Source organism: Manis pentadactyla, chromosome 9 (assembly GCF_030020395.1).
Source record: "Manis pentadactyla isolate mManPen7 chromosome 9, mManPen7.hap1, whole genome shotgun sequence".
NCBI classification, from domain to species: Eukaryota; Metazoa; Chordata; class Mammalia; order Pholidota; family Manidae; genus Manis; species Manis pentadactyla.
In genome coordinates, this window is record NC_080027.1 from 43,115,444 (window position 1) to 43,132,181 (window position 16,738).

Sequence of the window (16,738 nt, forward strand, 5' to 3'; positions counted from 1 at the left end):
TTTCCAAAGAAGGGGCCTGGTCTCTTCCCTGCAACTTTAGTTTTGGTGGCAGCTCCACATGGCTACTCCCAGGGAATAAAAGTCTAAGGATGTCATCCTTGAAGTCATCTAGCCTAAGAATTTGTTCCCACACCTTACACCCAGGCACGGTCAAAGACTTTTGAGAAAGGGGCCTTTCCTACCTGTACAGAGGTGGGGTGAGATGAGATGGACCTTGACACCTTATTTCCCCTGAACTAATTATCATATTAGTTTAATCTGGTCTGGCTGTGTTTTCTTATATATAGGACTTCTCCAACAGTGAGCAGTCACCATGAGGAAGACTTCTGACTTAATCAAGTCCATAACTCTAGATTTTAGCAATCTATTTGGCCAATAGAACACACTCAGTGAAAAGATGAAAACTCATCTCCCAGAGAACCTTCCTAGATTAACACACTTTTTTGCCTATTCCTTTGTACAACAGACACAGTTTGTCCATGATTCTTCATTTGTTATTGTCTTTATGGCCCATTGCTGAGTGTTTGGCTTTTATGTCTCTGCATCTCTGATTCTGTGCATATTTCTGTCAGACTTAGAGCTCACTGAGTGAGGTATCCATGCATCCTTATCAGAGTAGGAGGACCTGTGTATGAGGGTTATGTCTCTTTGTCAGACCAGCAGTCATATATTTCTCATTTTATCAAGGTCTCCCGGAAGACCCTGTAACCATATCTACATCACAAGTGGAAAACACCTGTGGTTCTTCTTCCAAAACTTGGGTTATACCTCCTTATCCTAGTAAGGATACCACTGAGTGTAGGTTTCTTTCCCTCCACCATGCTGGAAACCACCCATCTTAAACACTGCTGTTGGTTCACAAGCTGGCTCCCATATGGGGAGGTCAAGGAGACACCAAAGACACGGGCCGATCACCCCAGATGGGTAGGTGGCAGGTTTAAAAAGCAAGGAAACTTACTAATGAGGCTTCTCTTGGGTGGTCATGATGAGCAGATCTCCACACCTGCCTGCCAAATCTTAGAAGTTTATATAGAGGCCTTAACTGGATCAGTCATGAATACCCTCCAGAAGGTCTCAATACCACCTTACTCTCTCAAGGCTATATCCTTGGAACAGCTCCCACTGTGAGAAGAGCAGGCAGAGCATACATTTCAAGGACAGAGGAGGGAGGAGGAGCCTCCAGCTGCTCGAGGGTCAACTGGAGGTCACGTCCTGGTTCCTCTTGATTACTCTCTCTGACAAACGCCCAAGGGCTAAGAGAAGAGGATAGGGTTCCAGGGTCAATGGAAGACTTTATGACTGAGCAGTGGCCCACTTGAGCAGTCTGAGGGCCCCATCCCGGATCTGCTTGGTCTTCATGCCATAGATGATGGGGTTGAGCATGGGTGGCACAACGAGGTAGAGGTCAGCTAGGAGGATGTGGATGTGCCGGGGCACATGCTGGCCAAAGCGCTGTGTGTAGAATGAGAAGAGTCCTGGTGTATAGAAGAGAAGGATGACACCTAGATGGGAGCCACAGGTGCCAAAGGTCTTAGCCCTTGCCTCCTTGGATGAGAGGCCTAACACAGCCCGGAGGATAAGTGCATAGGAGATGGTGATGCAGATGGAGTCAGTGCCCACCACCAGAGTGGCAGCGGTGATACCGTAGATGTTGTTTGGCTGTGTGCCCCCACAAGCTAGCTTCACTACAGCCATGTGCTCACAGTAGGAGTGGGCCACCACTCGGTTACAGTAGCTCAACCTTGCCAGTAAGCAGGTAAGTGGGGTCATGAGCCCCAAGCCACGGAACACAGCAGCAGCTCCCAGCTTGCCCACAGCCTCTGGGGGCAGCAGTGACCCATAGTGCAGTGGCCGGCAGATGGCCAAGTAGCGATCAAAGGCCATTGCTAGAAGGACACCAGATTCTACAGCTGAGAAGCCATGGATAAAGAACATCTGGGTAGCACAGGCCACAAAGTCGATCTCAGCAGCATTTGCCCAAAAAAGTGCAAGGAGCTTGGGCACAGTAGAGGTACAGAGCACCAGGTCAATGATGGACAGCATGCACAGGAACAGGTACATAGGCTGGTGCAGTGCAGGCTCTGAATTCACCACCAGCAGCACTGCCATGTTGCCAAGCACTGCCAGGGTGTACATGGAGCAGAAGGGAAATGCGATCCAAAAGTGGGATGCCTCCAGGCCAGGAATTCCTATAAGCAGGAAGGAGTCTGGGTTCTGATGGCTGTGGTTTGTGGGTTGCATGGCTAGGTCAAGGTGGGGTGGGTAGAGAAGACCTCACTGCCTTGCTCTGAGCCCAAAGAATCCCTGAGAGGTGGAGTGGCTGGGATTCATCCTGATGTTGTAGCTGAAACTGAAATGGCAGGAGACAACATCTGAGTTAGACTTCATGAAAAACATCCAGGATTAGAAGAGGTGTAGAGCTCTGGGAAAGGATGCAAGACAGGAGGTGAAGGTACCATTGCCAGGGTTCAAAGGAGCCCTTTCCACTTATGTCTGATTCAGTGATGTCCAGGCTGGGTGCTGTAGGGTGAGTGACATGGCTGCAGAACTCTCTCCATGGTGAAGATGAGTGGTTAGAGACTCTTACAGCTTTCTTCTCTCTGCCTGTGAACCTTCTTCTGTCTAAATTCATAATTTCTTCTGATTCATTTGCTGGCATGACCATATAGAGGTAATGTAATGATCAAGATCAGATAGATTGCATGAAAGATCCAAATGTGGTTACTTTTTAAGATGGGAAGATTAGGACTGAGGGGGAGAGAAGGGAAAGCAAAGAGATCTTGGATTTTTAAGCCCATTGAGCCTATGGTTATTCATAGATGAGGCTCAGAGCCTGGCTTCTGACCATGAACAGCAAAGCACATGGTGAGGGGCCAAATCTCGTGCAGCCTGCTATGGCCAGAGCATTGCCTGGCTCATGTTAGTAGTAGGATCCCGTGCTTGCCTTAAGTGTCCTATCTAGATGCTGGCAGGAACAGGTGAGATCATGAAGATTTGGTCAACGGTGGATATCAGGCTGGTTTGGCCACAATATGTGATTGGATAAGATTATTGAAAGATGATTGCATACACAGCATAGTCTCTCATAAAAATCAAAGGTATATGAAAGAAGAGATAAGAAGTGAATTGTTATCACTGGGAATACAGAATCATTCACTGTAAGCATATGTGGAGAACAACATATGTCATTTAGTCAAATGACATTACTGAGCTTTTGTACATCTCTGTGCCATCTTTTTGTCTATTAACCACGCTCTGTATCCCAATTGTCCCTCACCAATATGCACCTTCTCAGTTTTCTCTTATCCACTAGCCAACCAGTAATAGAGAATTTGTGAAAGAGGGGAGATTAAATTAAAAAGTCAGGAAGGGGGACATCAGAGGGAGAGGAGATAAGGGTGAAAAGCAAAGTTGAGAACAAGAACCAGAAATAGATACAGGAGACAGCAAGAGAGAGAAAAGTACCTTCCTCACACTGGTTTTTAATATATTGGGAGGTGACTGTGTTCCGGTTGCTAGTTGGGACAGAGATAGTGGAACTAATTGGATCCTCTGTGAAGATAGCCCATCTGTATCCCTAACTGTAAGCTTCAATAATTCCTTAAAATCCCATCAGCAATCCATACCCAGAAGAAAGAGGCAGGAAGACAAAGGGTAAAGTCTTCAAATGTGATCTGGGGGAAGGAACCCTGGACCAGGATGTCTGGTTTTCCATCCCAACACCAACTGTGGCTGTTGCTGTGATATGAACAAATAATCCTGTGCCTTTCTGTCTTATCCCTTCCTTCATATGTTTCCTATTTTTCCTTCTGTGCTATTTCCCTCCCTGTTTTTCCACCATCCAGCCTGGACCCTAACATATCCAGAGGGGATTTCAGTTTTTGGTGGTGGCCAGAGGGTCAGGGACAAAGAAATCTGAGTGTGTTGGGGTGGATCTTGTGAAATGGTATATGTAAAACTGTTCCATTCTATAAGCGAGCATACAATGTGTTTGAGCATGTGATTTTGTGTCTACAAATGCTGCTGTACACAATGCACAAGCAAGGTTATGCTCAGAAGACACAGGTACATACATTTAGGTAAGACAGTTTTTTTGGACTGTCCATGTTTCCATGCTTTTCCTTTGGTGTGGAGAAAACTGAGAACTGAATAATCCAGACATAAGTAGAACAGCCTTGCTTTCTTCCCCTCTGCTGGTTGTAATTTTCTCAGTCCCTGGGCTGCCACTCAAAGAACTCTTACTCTGCCCTAGTTGCTACACGGCCCAATGACTGAAAGCTCCCTTTGCCCTCAACCCCATTTGCGCATTAGGGAAAGTAAAGTTGGAAAGCATATGTTGAACACAGTATGCCCAGATTTCAGGAGAGGTCCAGGTGAGGGCGAGCACCTTGGGGCCCTCACTTCCGGGCCATCTAATTTGAGAGAGATCTCATGAAAAATGTAAATATTGTAGGGCACCAGGAAATAATGCAAGGGAGGAGGTGGGTTACTATCACCAGCACTCAAAAGGAGCCCTTGCCACTTCTGATTCAATCATCTGTGGACTGGGATGTGAGTGGCATGGCTGCAGAACTCTCTCCACTGTAAAAGTCTCCATAGGACTTCTCTCTGTTTGTGAACCCTCTTTGGCTATACCCTGTTATTTTCTTCTGATTCATCTGCTTTCAGAGATCAGGTTAGGAAAGAGTCCCAGGCTCTTCCAAATGATTCATCCAGAATAACTACTTTATGCCCCTCACTTCTCTTTGTTTGAATTACCTTAGCATTTGGTATAAGAAAGGCCTTATGTAAAATATGTGAGAATAGGAGTCAACTACCAGAAACAAGTCAGTCCAATGAGGAAGTAAATAGGTGCTCATGAGTATCTGGAAGCTACCTACCAAGAATTCAACTTTATTAAGACTAAATACAGCCTGATTCAAACCCCAGCTCTAACTCACTGGCTGTATGATCTCCATTAAGCACCCAACTCACATCTAACTCAACCTGCTTCCTTATCTGTGACCTGGAGAGACTGATTCCTACTTTAGAGGCATCTATGAGGAATTATTAGAGGAGACACTTACCTGAAGTGCACAGGCATTACATGACATATAGCAGTGAGCAAAATGTGTGGTTCTTTTGTAAGTCCCTTTTATTTGAAGTGAAGAACACTTCAGTGAGAAAATTACCTTAGTGACAGTCAGGTCTTTGTCAGCGTGTGCAACCCTACAAAAGGGGCACAGTGAGCAGGCCAGACTTACCAGGTTTGGGGCCGAGAGTGGTAATGGTATCTCAGGTCCTCCAAGGCCCATAGTGTGGGGAACAAAGGAGCTGGAGTATTTATCCAATTATTAGAGCCCTAACTGAGAGTAAAAATTCCCTGTGGATGAAGGCACTTAAAAGACCTCTGGGATCCTGTAAAGGGGCAGAAAACTGAAGCTAGGAAATTTGGTCCTTAATGGGACAGAGGGGAAAGATAGGACAAAGATCTATCCTGAGAGTTGAATGCAAGTAGGAAGTGGGTAGGTGGTGAGAGCCAGTGAGTTAGAGCACAAATAATCCAGAAGGGTTTTTATCATGGGAACACATTTTAGAATATTTTGCTGTTTTTGCATTTTCTCCTGGACCCTTCCATGTGCCTCAAATACTTGATTCTCAGCATTTCTTTTGGACAAGCTGCTTAACTTCTCTAAATATTAGTTCTTCATCTATAAAATGGGGAGGCAGTCAATGTTAAATGAGACAATACATACATTTATCATTTTGCCTGATCTATGCCAAGCATTCAAAAAATGGACTTTTTATTTAACTATTTTAACTAATTCAATGATCACTGAGCTCTATTGTATGTAAAGTACTAAAACTAGATGTAGGGTTTAGAGTTAGAATCATGCCTCTGTTCTCAAGGAGGTCATAATCTTGTTTGGCAGATAGGCATTTCATTGAATTGTAATTATTTTTTATATATATGTAGATGTAAAAATACACAGAGGCTCATTCAGCAGGAAAGAGATTAGCTCTGTAATAGTTAAGGATTTGGGGTTTAGAAGTATAAGGTAGGCTTGGAGGAAGGGGCACATGAAAGGAGACAGCATGTGTAAAACATGGCAGACAAGGGATAATGGGCATTTTCTGAGAACCACTGAAGCCCAGTTCAAAGTCAACATTCCTATGAGTCTTGTCTGATACTCTCAGCCAGAGTGAGTGTCCTTTCTCTCTTGTTCACACATCTTATCAAATGTTGTTTGTATGATACTCTCCACTTAAATCTTGCTGGTGTGACCTTGTGTAGGTTATAGCTGTTAGCCTGTTGTTCCCCTAGCTGTAAAAACAAGGAGGGTTGTCATGAGATATTATATTTAAGATGTTTAATACAGTACCTGGAACATAGTGACAACAGTAGCAATTGTTTGAAAGATAATAATGTAATGATAGCAATAAACAGTTACCTTCCTACACAATGGGTTTTGTGAAGGCAGATACCATCCATCTCTTTTCTCTGATATTGCTTGAAAAAAGATCATGATGATGTTAGGTATTGGAAGAAGGCTGTTAAATGAGAAGATAGGATTCTAATTAAATGTAGGCCATATAGACATGCAGCTTCATCTTGGACAATCAGTGAGTCAACAACCGTATGTTGATGACTTAATATGTATCTGTCATTGTTTTAGAGACAGAGATTCCTACTTTAAGGAACTTTAAATGCAGATGTTGGAGGAAAGAATTAATAGGGGGTTGCATGGCCCAGGTGATAGAGAGGGAGGTGCAGGCTTTGTTCTCTGAGCACACAGATTCCCTGGGAAGCTCACAGAGGGCTCAGAATCCTTGAAACTTAATTCTTGAAGTATGAGTTTTGGCCATTCTCTTATTTCTTCCCTAGGAACAACAGATTCTAATAGAGGAAATAAATGACAATAGCAGTTATATAACTCTTAAATTTTCTGCCAGCACCACAGTGCTCAGGAACAAGCCACACCTGGGATTTCCATTATCTTTATGGGGCTTAGGGACAGGCATGGGTACTCATTGTTAACTTGGGATGCTATTGGATAGATCTTTAGTCAATTAAATATACTTATATACAGACTATTGTTGACCACCTATTATGAGTCACCATTTCTCTAAGTACTAGGAATGTAGTGATGAACAAAGAAAGTTCTTCTTCTCATGGATCTTCTATGCTACTAACAGATTCTTTCATAAAAATGATAGACATTGAAAAGTGCTACAAAAAATAAAAATAAAACAGGATAAGGAGATAGGAGATGACAGAGAACATAATTTTAAACAGAGTGGTCATGGTTGTTGGAGTAAAGTGATAGAGAAGGTAGGAGGTGAATTTGGAGAGGTAGCCAAGGTCCAGATAATAAAGGGTGTTGTAAGCCATGGTGAAAACTGGAATTTGTTTGAAGTGTGGTGGAAAGCTATTGGAAGATTTGGAATAGGATTCTGTTCTGTTGTGACTTAAGTTTTAAAAGGTCTACTCTGTGTTCTGTATAGAAGGACAAGGACGATAGAGAGGACAGGGAAATGATTGTTATTTAAACCAGGGGGGCAGCAGTAGAGGCGATAAGAAGTGATTGTACTTGGGATGTGCTTCGAAGATGAGGCAGATAGGACTTGTTGATGGATTGGGAGAATGTAGGGTTATGAGATAATGATGTGCTTCATGCTGGAGACCGACCTGAGGAACTGGGTGAATGGAAAGGCTTTAGTGCAATGAGAAACACCAGATTAAGTATTTTTACAAGGGTTGAGGAAGAAAGGAATCAGAGTTCTGTTTTGGATATGTAACCTTGGAAATATATATTAGATGTGCAAGAATAGATGTCAGGTATTTCTATTTTTAGTTTTTGAGGAATCCTCATCAATACTTTTTATTTCTTGTATTTTGGATAGTGGCCATTTTGGCTGGTGTGAGGTAATATCTCATTGTGGTTTTGATTTGCATTTCCCTGATGATTAGTGATGTGGAGCATGTTCTCATGTGTCTGTTGGCCATCTGTATTTCTTATTTGGAAAAATGTCTATTTAGGTCCTCTCCCTATTTTTAAAAATGTAAATACCATATGATCCAGTAACTCCACTTCTAGGAATTTACCCAAACAAAATCCAATTCCAAAAGATATCTGCACCCCTATGTTTATTGCCACATTATTTATAATAACCAAGATATGGAAGCATTCAAAGTGTCTATCACCAGATGAATTAAGAAGTGGTATATCTATACAAGGGAATATTATTCAGCCATAAAAAGGAAAGAAATACTGCCTTTTGCAACAACATGGATGGCCCTAGAGGGTGTTATGCTAAGTGAAATAAACCAGGTGGAGAAAGACAAATACTGTATGATTTCACTTATATGCAAAACCTAAAAACAAAACAAGATAAAACAGCAGTAGACTCATAGACCCTGAGAAGTGACTGGTGGTTAACATCGGGGATGGTTGGGGAGGGTGGGTGAAATAAGTGAAGGGGATAAAGAGGCAAAAAATCTCAGTCATAACATAAATTAGTCATGGGGATGAAAGTATAGCATAGAGAATATAGTTAATAGCTCTGTAACATCTTTTTATGTTGACAGACAGTAACTATATTATTTGAAGTGAGGATTGATAATGTGTGTAACTGTTGAATCACTGTGTTGTATACTTGAAACCAATAAAATATTGTGATCAACTATATTTCAATTAAAAAAAGAAAGAATAAGTGTCAGGTAAGCCAGTTATATAACAATTTGAAGTTCAGGGGAGATATCTGAGTTGAAGATACACATTTGGGAGTCAAAGAATAAAGCCATGAAAAATGATAAAATAATCTAAAGAGTAAGTATAGCTAGAGAAGAGACTTAGAGTAGAACTATACAGTAAAGGATACTCAGGAGATGACATAATGGAGTAGGAATGTTTAAAGAAAGTTTAGGCCAGGAAGTAGAGAGTGTTCATCTCTGCCAATGCTGCCAGAGGGTTGAGTAAGGTAGGGTTTAAGAACTGATTGTTGATAGTTAACAATATCGTGTAGTATACATGAAATTTGTTAAGACGGTAGATGGTAAGGGTTCTCACTATAAAAACAAAACAATAAAATAGTATTGGATATGGTACTTAACTTGATTCTGGCAATTATTTCATGATATAGATTTATATATCAAAACATCAGCCAGTGTAACTTGAATATATACAATTTTTATTTGTCAATCACACCCCAATAAAGATGGAAAATTCGTCATTGGCGTTTTCAATAAAGAGTGCTGAAGAAACCAGATAGCCACATGCAAAAGAATGAAGTATTTTTAGAGTACATAGATAGTCAGACATGAGCAGGGAAGTGGGGTGGGGACTTAGGCTGGTGTTTACATTTGGCTGGATGCCTATATTCTACACATTTTGTGTAAGCTGTTCTCACAGGATGTGGGGAGTAAGAATATAGATACCAGACCAGCCAAAATTGACTGGTTCCAACATGGAGAAGTTGACTCAGACTTCACCCCACTATACATTATACACTTATTAACATGGCAGAAACCAAGCCTTCCTGTGCCATGACAGTTCTGATGAGAACCAAATATAGCCCAGAACTCCTCCACCCAATGTGAGGGTGGAGCAAACCCAAACTCCAATACCCCTGGTTCTTTTGAGACCTAGCCCCACTTAACACTCTTCTGTCTTTACAGAAAAGGGCTCCCTGTTGTTTCCTCAGTGGAACTCCCTCTAGGTCTTCCCATACCTGACTCTTGGTCATGGACTTTCACTTCTCTCCATTTTCCAATAAAACTCTTAAAGCTCAACTACTTTGTGTCTGTTCTTGAATTCTTTCTCACGATGAGACCAAGAACCTGTTTCCAGTAACAAGCTCTTACCTTACACTAAATGTAGAAATTAACTCAAATGGATCTAAAACCTAAACAGAAGATATAAAACTCAAAGAAAATATACGTGAAAAGCTTCATAACATTGGATTTAGCTACGATTTCTTGAATATGACACCCAAAGTACAGACAACAAAAGAAAAATAGATAAATTAAACTTCATGAAAAAAAAATAAAAACTTTTGTTCAAAGGACACACTATCAAGAGTGTAAAGGCAACCTATAGAATGGGAGAAAGTATTTGCAAATCATGTATCTGATAAGAAATTGTTAGCTAGAATGTATAAATAATGCCTGAAACTCAACAAAAAAATGATGCAATTCAATATGAGCACAGGAGTTAAATAGACATTTCTCCAATGAAGATGTATAAATGGTCAGTAAGCTCAAGAAAAGATTCTCAACATCACTAATTGTTAGGGAAAAGCAAATTGAAACACAATGAGCTACCATTTCATATCCATCAGGATGCATATTATCAAAAAGACAGACAGTTAATGAGGACATATTACATTATTGGAACTGCCCATTGGTGGGGATGCAAAATGGTACAGCAGTTATGGAAAATGTTATGGCAATTCTTCAAAAAATTAAACATAGACTTACCATGACCTTTCCCTAACTCAATCTGGGAATCTTCTTCCCTAGCCTCTCCCAACATCAGTTTATACACCTCAAGTTAGGATCACCACCTCAATATAGTCTGTGTCGTCTCAGCATAACTCAGATTTTAGTAACACAGGCCCTGTGCAGATGGCCCACCTCAACCCACTGTGCTCTGGACACTCCAGGTTAAAGAAGTGAATCCTTGTCCCTGAGGGGCAAGAGTTAGGGCATCTAATGTGGGATTCTGGACGTCGCTGTAGAAACAGAGGGGAAGCCTGCAGGATTACAGTCTCAGTAGGAGCTGTTAGGGTGAAGAGGTGGTTCAAGTTAAAGGACAGCTTCACCTCGCAGGACCACAGCAGAATAGCAGATGCTGGGACCAGTCATAGGAGGAAAGCATCTTGTGGTATAATAATTTATAAGAAATATGTATTTGGTCATTCTGATACCAAAATAAATTTCTCAGATCTATTTGGTCTTCATGCACACTTCCTGAAAATGCTTCAGAGCTGTAAAGGTGAAATGGGTGTTTTGTTATGTTAATGAGGAGACTTTTGTACCCCACCAAGGGCAGGGGCTGGTTGCCAAGGGGACTGACTGACCATGTGATAAGAGGATGGAAACTTTCAGCCCCCAGCTCCTAAACTCTGGTGAGGGAAGAGGGCCTGGAGGTCGAATTAGCCAAAGGCCAATGACTTAGTCAGTCATGACTCTGCAATGAAGCCCTCACACAAACCCATGAGAACAGCATTGGCTCTCCCTTTTTGCATCCTGCTTCCCTGAGAAAGCTCCCAGGATTGTTGAATCAGAGCACCTGTATGTGCCTCTGAGCCAGGCCCCAACCGTCATGAGGACGGAGCTCTTTTATTCAGGACCTTGCCTGATGTCTCTCTTCATCTGGCTGTTGTATCCTTTACAGTATACTTAACTAAACTGGCAAGCATGTTCCCCTGAGTTCTGTGAGCTGCTGGTGCAAACTAATTGAACCTAAGGGGGAAGTTGTTGGAACCTCAGATCTGTAGCTGGTTGGTCAGAGGCACAGGGAACAGCCTGGGGCTTGGTGTCTGGGGTCGGGGGTAGAGGGCAGTCTTGTAGGATGGAGCCCTCCTCCTGGGGAATCTGGTGCTGTCTCTGGGCAGATAGTGTCAGAATTGAGTTGAATTCTCATCCTGCTGATGTTCAAAAACAGCTTGGAGTTGAGTGTAGGAAAACCCCCTCTTCCCCACACACATATTGGAATTGGGTCCGGGAACCCCTAATGGACATCCCCATTGGTGTTGTCACTGATGGTTAATAAGTGAGTAATAAATAATAACATTAATAATTACTCCTCAATGATCTCATTAGAACTGCCCCAGATTTTGAGAGGTGGACAGGACTGAGATTATAAGGAAACAATCCAAGGAATAGAGATTAAGTGCCTCATCACAGTCACAAACTGGGACTCAAACCTCATCTACTCATAACCTTAACTCACAGTACTGTCCACAAAACATCAGAACTCCAAACCAAATCAAACAAAAAATGCATAACCTTGACCTGGTTATGGCTGAACCCCACTTTTCTAAATCACAATCCAAAAGCACACACAACACGCAACCAGGTGCATATTCTAAGGAGGTTCTGTTTCTCAGTAGGTAGAGCAGGAAAGGAAGGTGTGGGTAGAGACAGGCACAATGATTAGTGAAACCAGACTGCACTCTGCCCCAAGGGAGGCATGATTGAATGCCACAGAATGGTGAGGGAATAGGGTATGCAGGAAGCCAGGGCGAGAACCCCAGAAGACTGGAGACTGGGACAGACGACATCCCTAGATTCACCCCCAGAGAAGACACCAGGTGCCTCATGGGTCTCTTTCAGGATGTTCCCCAGGGACAGGGCCTGCTGTTTCCTTTTTCTTTTGGGAAAATAATTGCTGATTATGAGCATATAACCAGACTTCCCCTTTCTCACTCCTTCTTTCCCACCCTCTCTAAGAGAGGATAACCTCGCCAGTATTTCCTGAAGCCTACAGAAAATGAATTGAACTGCATGCTGAGGGGTAAGAGCACATGGGCCTGGGGTGGCAGGGGAAGAGCAGGAGTACACAGGGCACAGAAAGGGAGCTGGCACACATGGGATTGGGGGGCAAGCAGATCAGGGAGCGCTCCTTACCCTGGCGTCAGCTGGCTGCTAGAGGGCTATAATTGGGGGTATAGTCAAGGAAAGAGGCTGTGTGAGCTGGAGCTGGCAGAGAAAACTAGAATAATGGCAGGATAATGTCAGAAATCAGACTGAAAACAGTAATCACTAAAGAGAATACCCAAAGGCTGAGTGGAGTCAATGGGAGAAGCGTGTTTAGCATGTGGGGGGATAGGCTAGGTTGGGGGATGAGCCTTGGAGTGCCCTGGGTAGAGTCCGTGTCTCATGTGCCTCTCATGCCCAGGCAATTCCTCCTGGTCTCAGGCATCACCTTGCCTGATTCTCTTGTCCTCTATCATTCTCATTCTTGTATGCTGTCTTACAGGAGATATTCTATCTCTCCTACTCAAATATTTTATCTTCAAGCTTCAGATCCTCTCATCCCACCATTATTAGAAGAAAGCCTTTTCTCCTTCCCAAGCCTGTGCTCCTGTATTGTGTATTAGAGAGCACCTCCAACCTTATCCAAAGGCAGACCAGGTTAGTCATATCCCTGGTTAGTGTTACTTGCATTCCTCCCACTTTATATTCTGGCCCCACTTCAGCCATAGCTGCTGTAATAGTCCAGGGGAAAAGAAAAGGAGAAGCCTTAAATAAGGAGCTGGAAGAGACAGGCCAGGTGTGCTTGCTCATCAGAGGCTCAGGGAAAGCCAGCTCTAGTTTTGCAGTATGGTCTTAGAGGCAGAATCTTGGCACAGGCGTCAGAAGAGGTGCGATTTAATCCCAGATCTGCTGCTTACTTCCTCCATGACCGTCTGGGGTCTCAGAATGAAGCATTTGAGAAATTAAGGTCATTTTAGGATAAAGGTGTAGCCTACCAAATGGTTTACAGCACACACTGAATACTCTCTAGGTACAGAACCACATGTACTTTTGGGAGAGACAAAGAAATACATGACAGGCTTCCTTTTGTCATTTGCTGCTACTATGGCTGTGGAGGCAGGAAACAAGCATAGGATAATGACATGTAAAGACTGGACAAAACACTTATGCTAAGTGGGCTGCAGAGTGTTGGGGCAGCAGGGAGCCAGATCAGCAGAGTTGTATGAATGGAACTAGAGGTGCATTTCAGTTGAACCTGGAAAGAGGGAACGTTGATGGATTATTGGGTATTTCAAACAGAATAGGCAAGTTGTGAGATTGAGATGTGCGGGCAGATAAACTGGTGAGCCAGGGATGGTCAGCAGGAGCACACAGGAAGTAAGGGAGTCAGGGGCACCTGGGGAGGAGAGACCTGCTTCGGTGAAAAAATATGTTGTTATCCTTATCCTAAGGGAGTGTTATTTTCTAATTCTACTTAAAAAAATCAAGTTCATATATGGGTGCTATAGATACAGTAGAAGTATAGAAAACACAGCTCTGTTGTCATGGGGCTTCCATGCAGTCCATCTCAATACAAAGTCTTAGAAAAAAATGCAGATACACATTAGATCAGAGGAGAAGTTTCTAATAAGAAGGCTTTCATCCTAAATCTAGGATGTTAAGACTGATGGATTATTTCATAGAAATTCTATCTGTAGAGATGCTTAAAAGTGGGAGACACCCAGCATGTCTCAGTTTGGATCAGATGGTATAACAGCAGAAGAGGATTTCTCCAAAAGGGAATCATTTGCACATTTATTTAAAAAGCACTTACTGAGCATCAACCCTGTTCAGTAGACCCTGTGAATATAGAAGCGAGTAAGTCACAGGCCTTGTATTAAAAGCACTTACAGTCCAATGAAGGGACAGAGACATGCATTGGCAACATAGATCATATTCTCCCTGTGTTACTTAATTCAGCATGTTAATGAGTCCTCATTGAGAACACTGAGAACTTGTGTGAAGGAGTCTGAGACAACTTCACCAAGGGGGTGATAGGATCTTGGCTAGGTATGAGAGAGAGCAGAGGAAAGCATTCCAGATAAACAGTATGAGTTACAAGCATGACTGTTTCAGGAAGTGGCAGATAACTCAATGTAGCTGAACCTAGGATGACTATTTAGGAGAATGGTAAGAGGTGAGGCTAATAATTTAGTTTGTAAACATGTTCAGTAGTTTTAATTTTTCTTGTAAAAGTGGGCTCCCATAGTGGTTTTCAGTAGGGAAATACCAAATGTGGTCTGTCACATGGTAGTAGATGGACTGATGGGGGCTGGAAAACTAAACAGGATGTCTCTATACTGACACAGGCCAGAGACAGGAATTTGGGAAGACCTAAAGGTCACAGAGAGAGGGAAAAAACAGTATGAGAGACAGTTTGGGGGCAGGATCAAGGGGCATCATTACTGACGGAGAAAGAGCTCCCGCACCTGGTAGAAGGCTGTGCCACGAGTAAAAGGAAGGGAGAGACGGAAGGGGATGAGACTGAAAAGGGAGAGGCGAGCAGACCACTCGGTGACTTGCGAACCAGAGTTGCGGACTCTGTCCTTAGAATGGTAATTCCATGAAGGTCTTGTGGAAGGCCTGGAATATTTGCTTCTTTGCCTGCAGTACAGAATGGACTATAGGGTGCCCAAGATGCAGACCCCAGAGACCAATTAGAAGGTTTTTGCAGACTGGATGAGAGATGATGGTAAATTAAATAAGAATGTTGGCAGGGGACAGGAGTAGGGAGTAAATGCACTTTTCAGATTGATAGGATTTGCTAATGAACTGGATATGAAGGAAGAGGGAAGAGATTAAATCAAGGGTTCCTGGGTTCCTGACCTCACTACAGGATGGATGCCAGTAATAAGAACTGACATGGGCAAAGCATGGGAAGGAAACAATCTGTGGGGAGATAACCAGATTTCTGTTTTGGCTCTATTTTGTTTGAGATGATTATGGAAAACCTAAGTGGAGGTGTCCAATAGGCAGTAGGATATACTAACCTGGAATGCAGTAAAAGCTATATACTTGAGAATCCCCTGAATATAATGGTAAAAAGGCCAAGAGGAATAAAAGTGCATCTAGAGAAGTAGTAGGAGAACAAAAGGGGAATAAAAGAGGTGAGAAAAGGAAACAGAGAGAGTGAGGGGAGAACAGTGACCAGATTAGTGCAAGTCGAGCAGTGGGGATAGACGCTAGCTTGGAAAGGATTGGAAGTCAAATAAGAAATGAGGAAGGAGAGTTCGAGTACAGTCAAGTTTTAACACGAGCTGTGCTCTGAAGGGGAACAGAGTTAAGGGGTATGGGATGGAGGAAGATATAAAGCCAAGGAATACAGGAGGGTGCTGATGTTAAGACAAACATGTCAGAAAAGTGGGTGGATTTGTGTGTGTGGGAGGAAGATAGTAATGGCAAGCAGTGTTTGCAGAATGCCTTATGGTTTACAAGGTCTATTCTCATATGATTTCATCTTTCCTCACAATAAGACTTGGTAAGATGGCCATGGAAGGGATGGTTATTGCCTTCATTTATAGGTCAAGAAGTTAAGCATTAAAAATAGTATTGATTAATGTCAGTTTCTGCTGGTAGACTAATGACACAATCGCTATTTGAGTCCATATCTTTAGATTCTAAAACTTTTCCCTACACCATGACAATGAGTTTGAGGTTAATTTAACTTTCTCATGTTGGGTTTGAACTGTCTGCGGAGCAGCAAAGTGGAGGCAGAAGAATATAGTGATTTCAGACATTAGATCTGAGGGCAGGAAACCAGAGTTCTCAAAGTGCAAGTTTAATCTTTGATCCTTTCCAAGTATGTGATTATTGGTAAATAACCTTTAGTTTTCTCAATTCAAAAAAATGTCCCCTTTACCGAGTACTTTATATTCTAGATTTCTACTGTTTTTTAAAATTAAAAAAATTCCCCCCCACCAGTTTTATTGATATAAATGACATGTAGCTTGTTTAATTTAAGATGTATAACATAATGATTTGGATATATATATGTATATATTGAGAAATGGTTACCACAATAAGTTTAGTTAACATCTGTCACCTTGCATAGTTACAATTTTTTTTTTTCTGGTGATGAGAACTTTTAAGATCTATTCTCTTTGCAACTTAAAATATACAAAACAGTATTGTTACATACAATCATCAAGCTGCACATAACAATCCCAGAATTATCTTGTAACTGGAAATTTGTATCTTTTGATCACCTTCCCCCATTTCCCCTACCAATTGTTTAAT

At 42.3% G+C, this 16,738-nt stretch overlaps 1 protein-coding gene across 1 annotated transcript; it reads right to left on the minus strand.

Moving 5' to 3' along the window:
* Positions 1-1,293: 1,293 nt before the first annotated feature.
* LOC118912182 (olfactory receptor 52P1-like) lies at positions 1,294-2,241 on the minus strand. The gene has a single exon (XM_036884974.2). The coding sequence runs from the start codon at positions 2,239-2,241 to the stop codon at positions 1,294-1,296; it is 948 nt and encodes a 315-aa protein (XP_036740869.2).
* Positions 2,242-16,738: the final 14,497 nt, after the last annotated feature.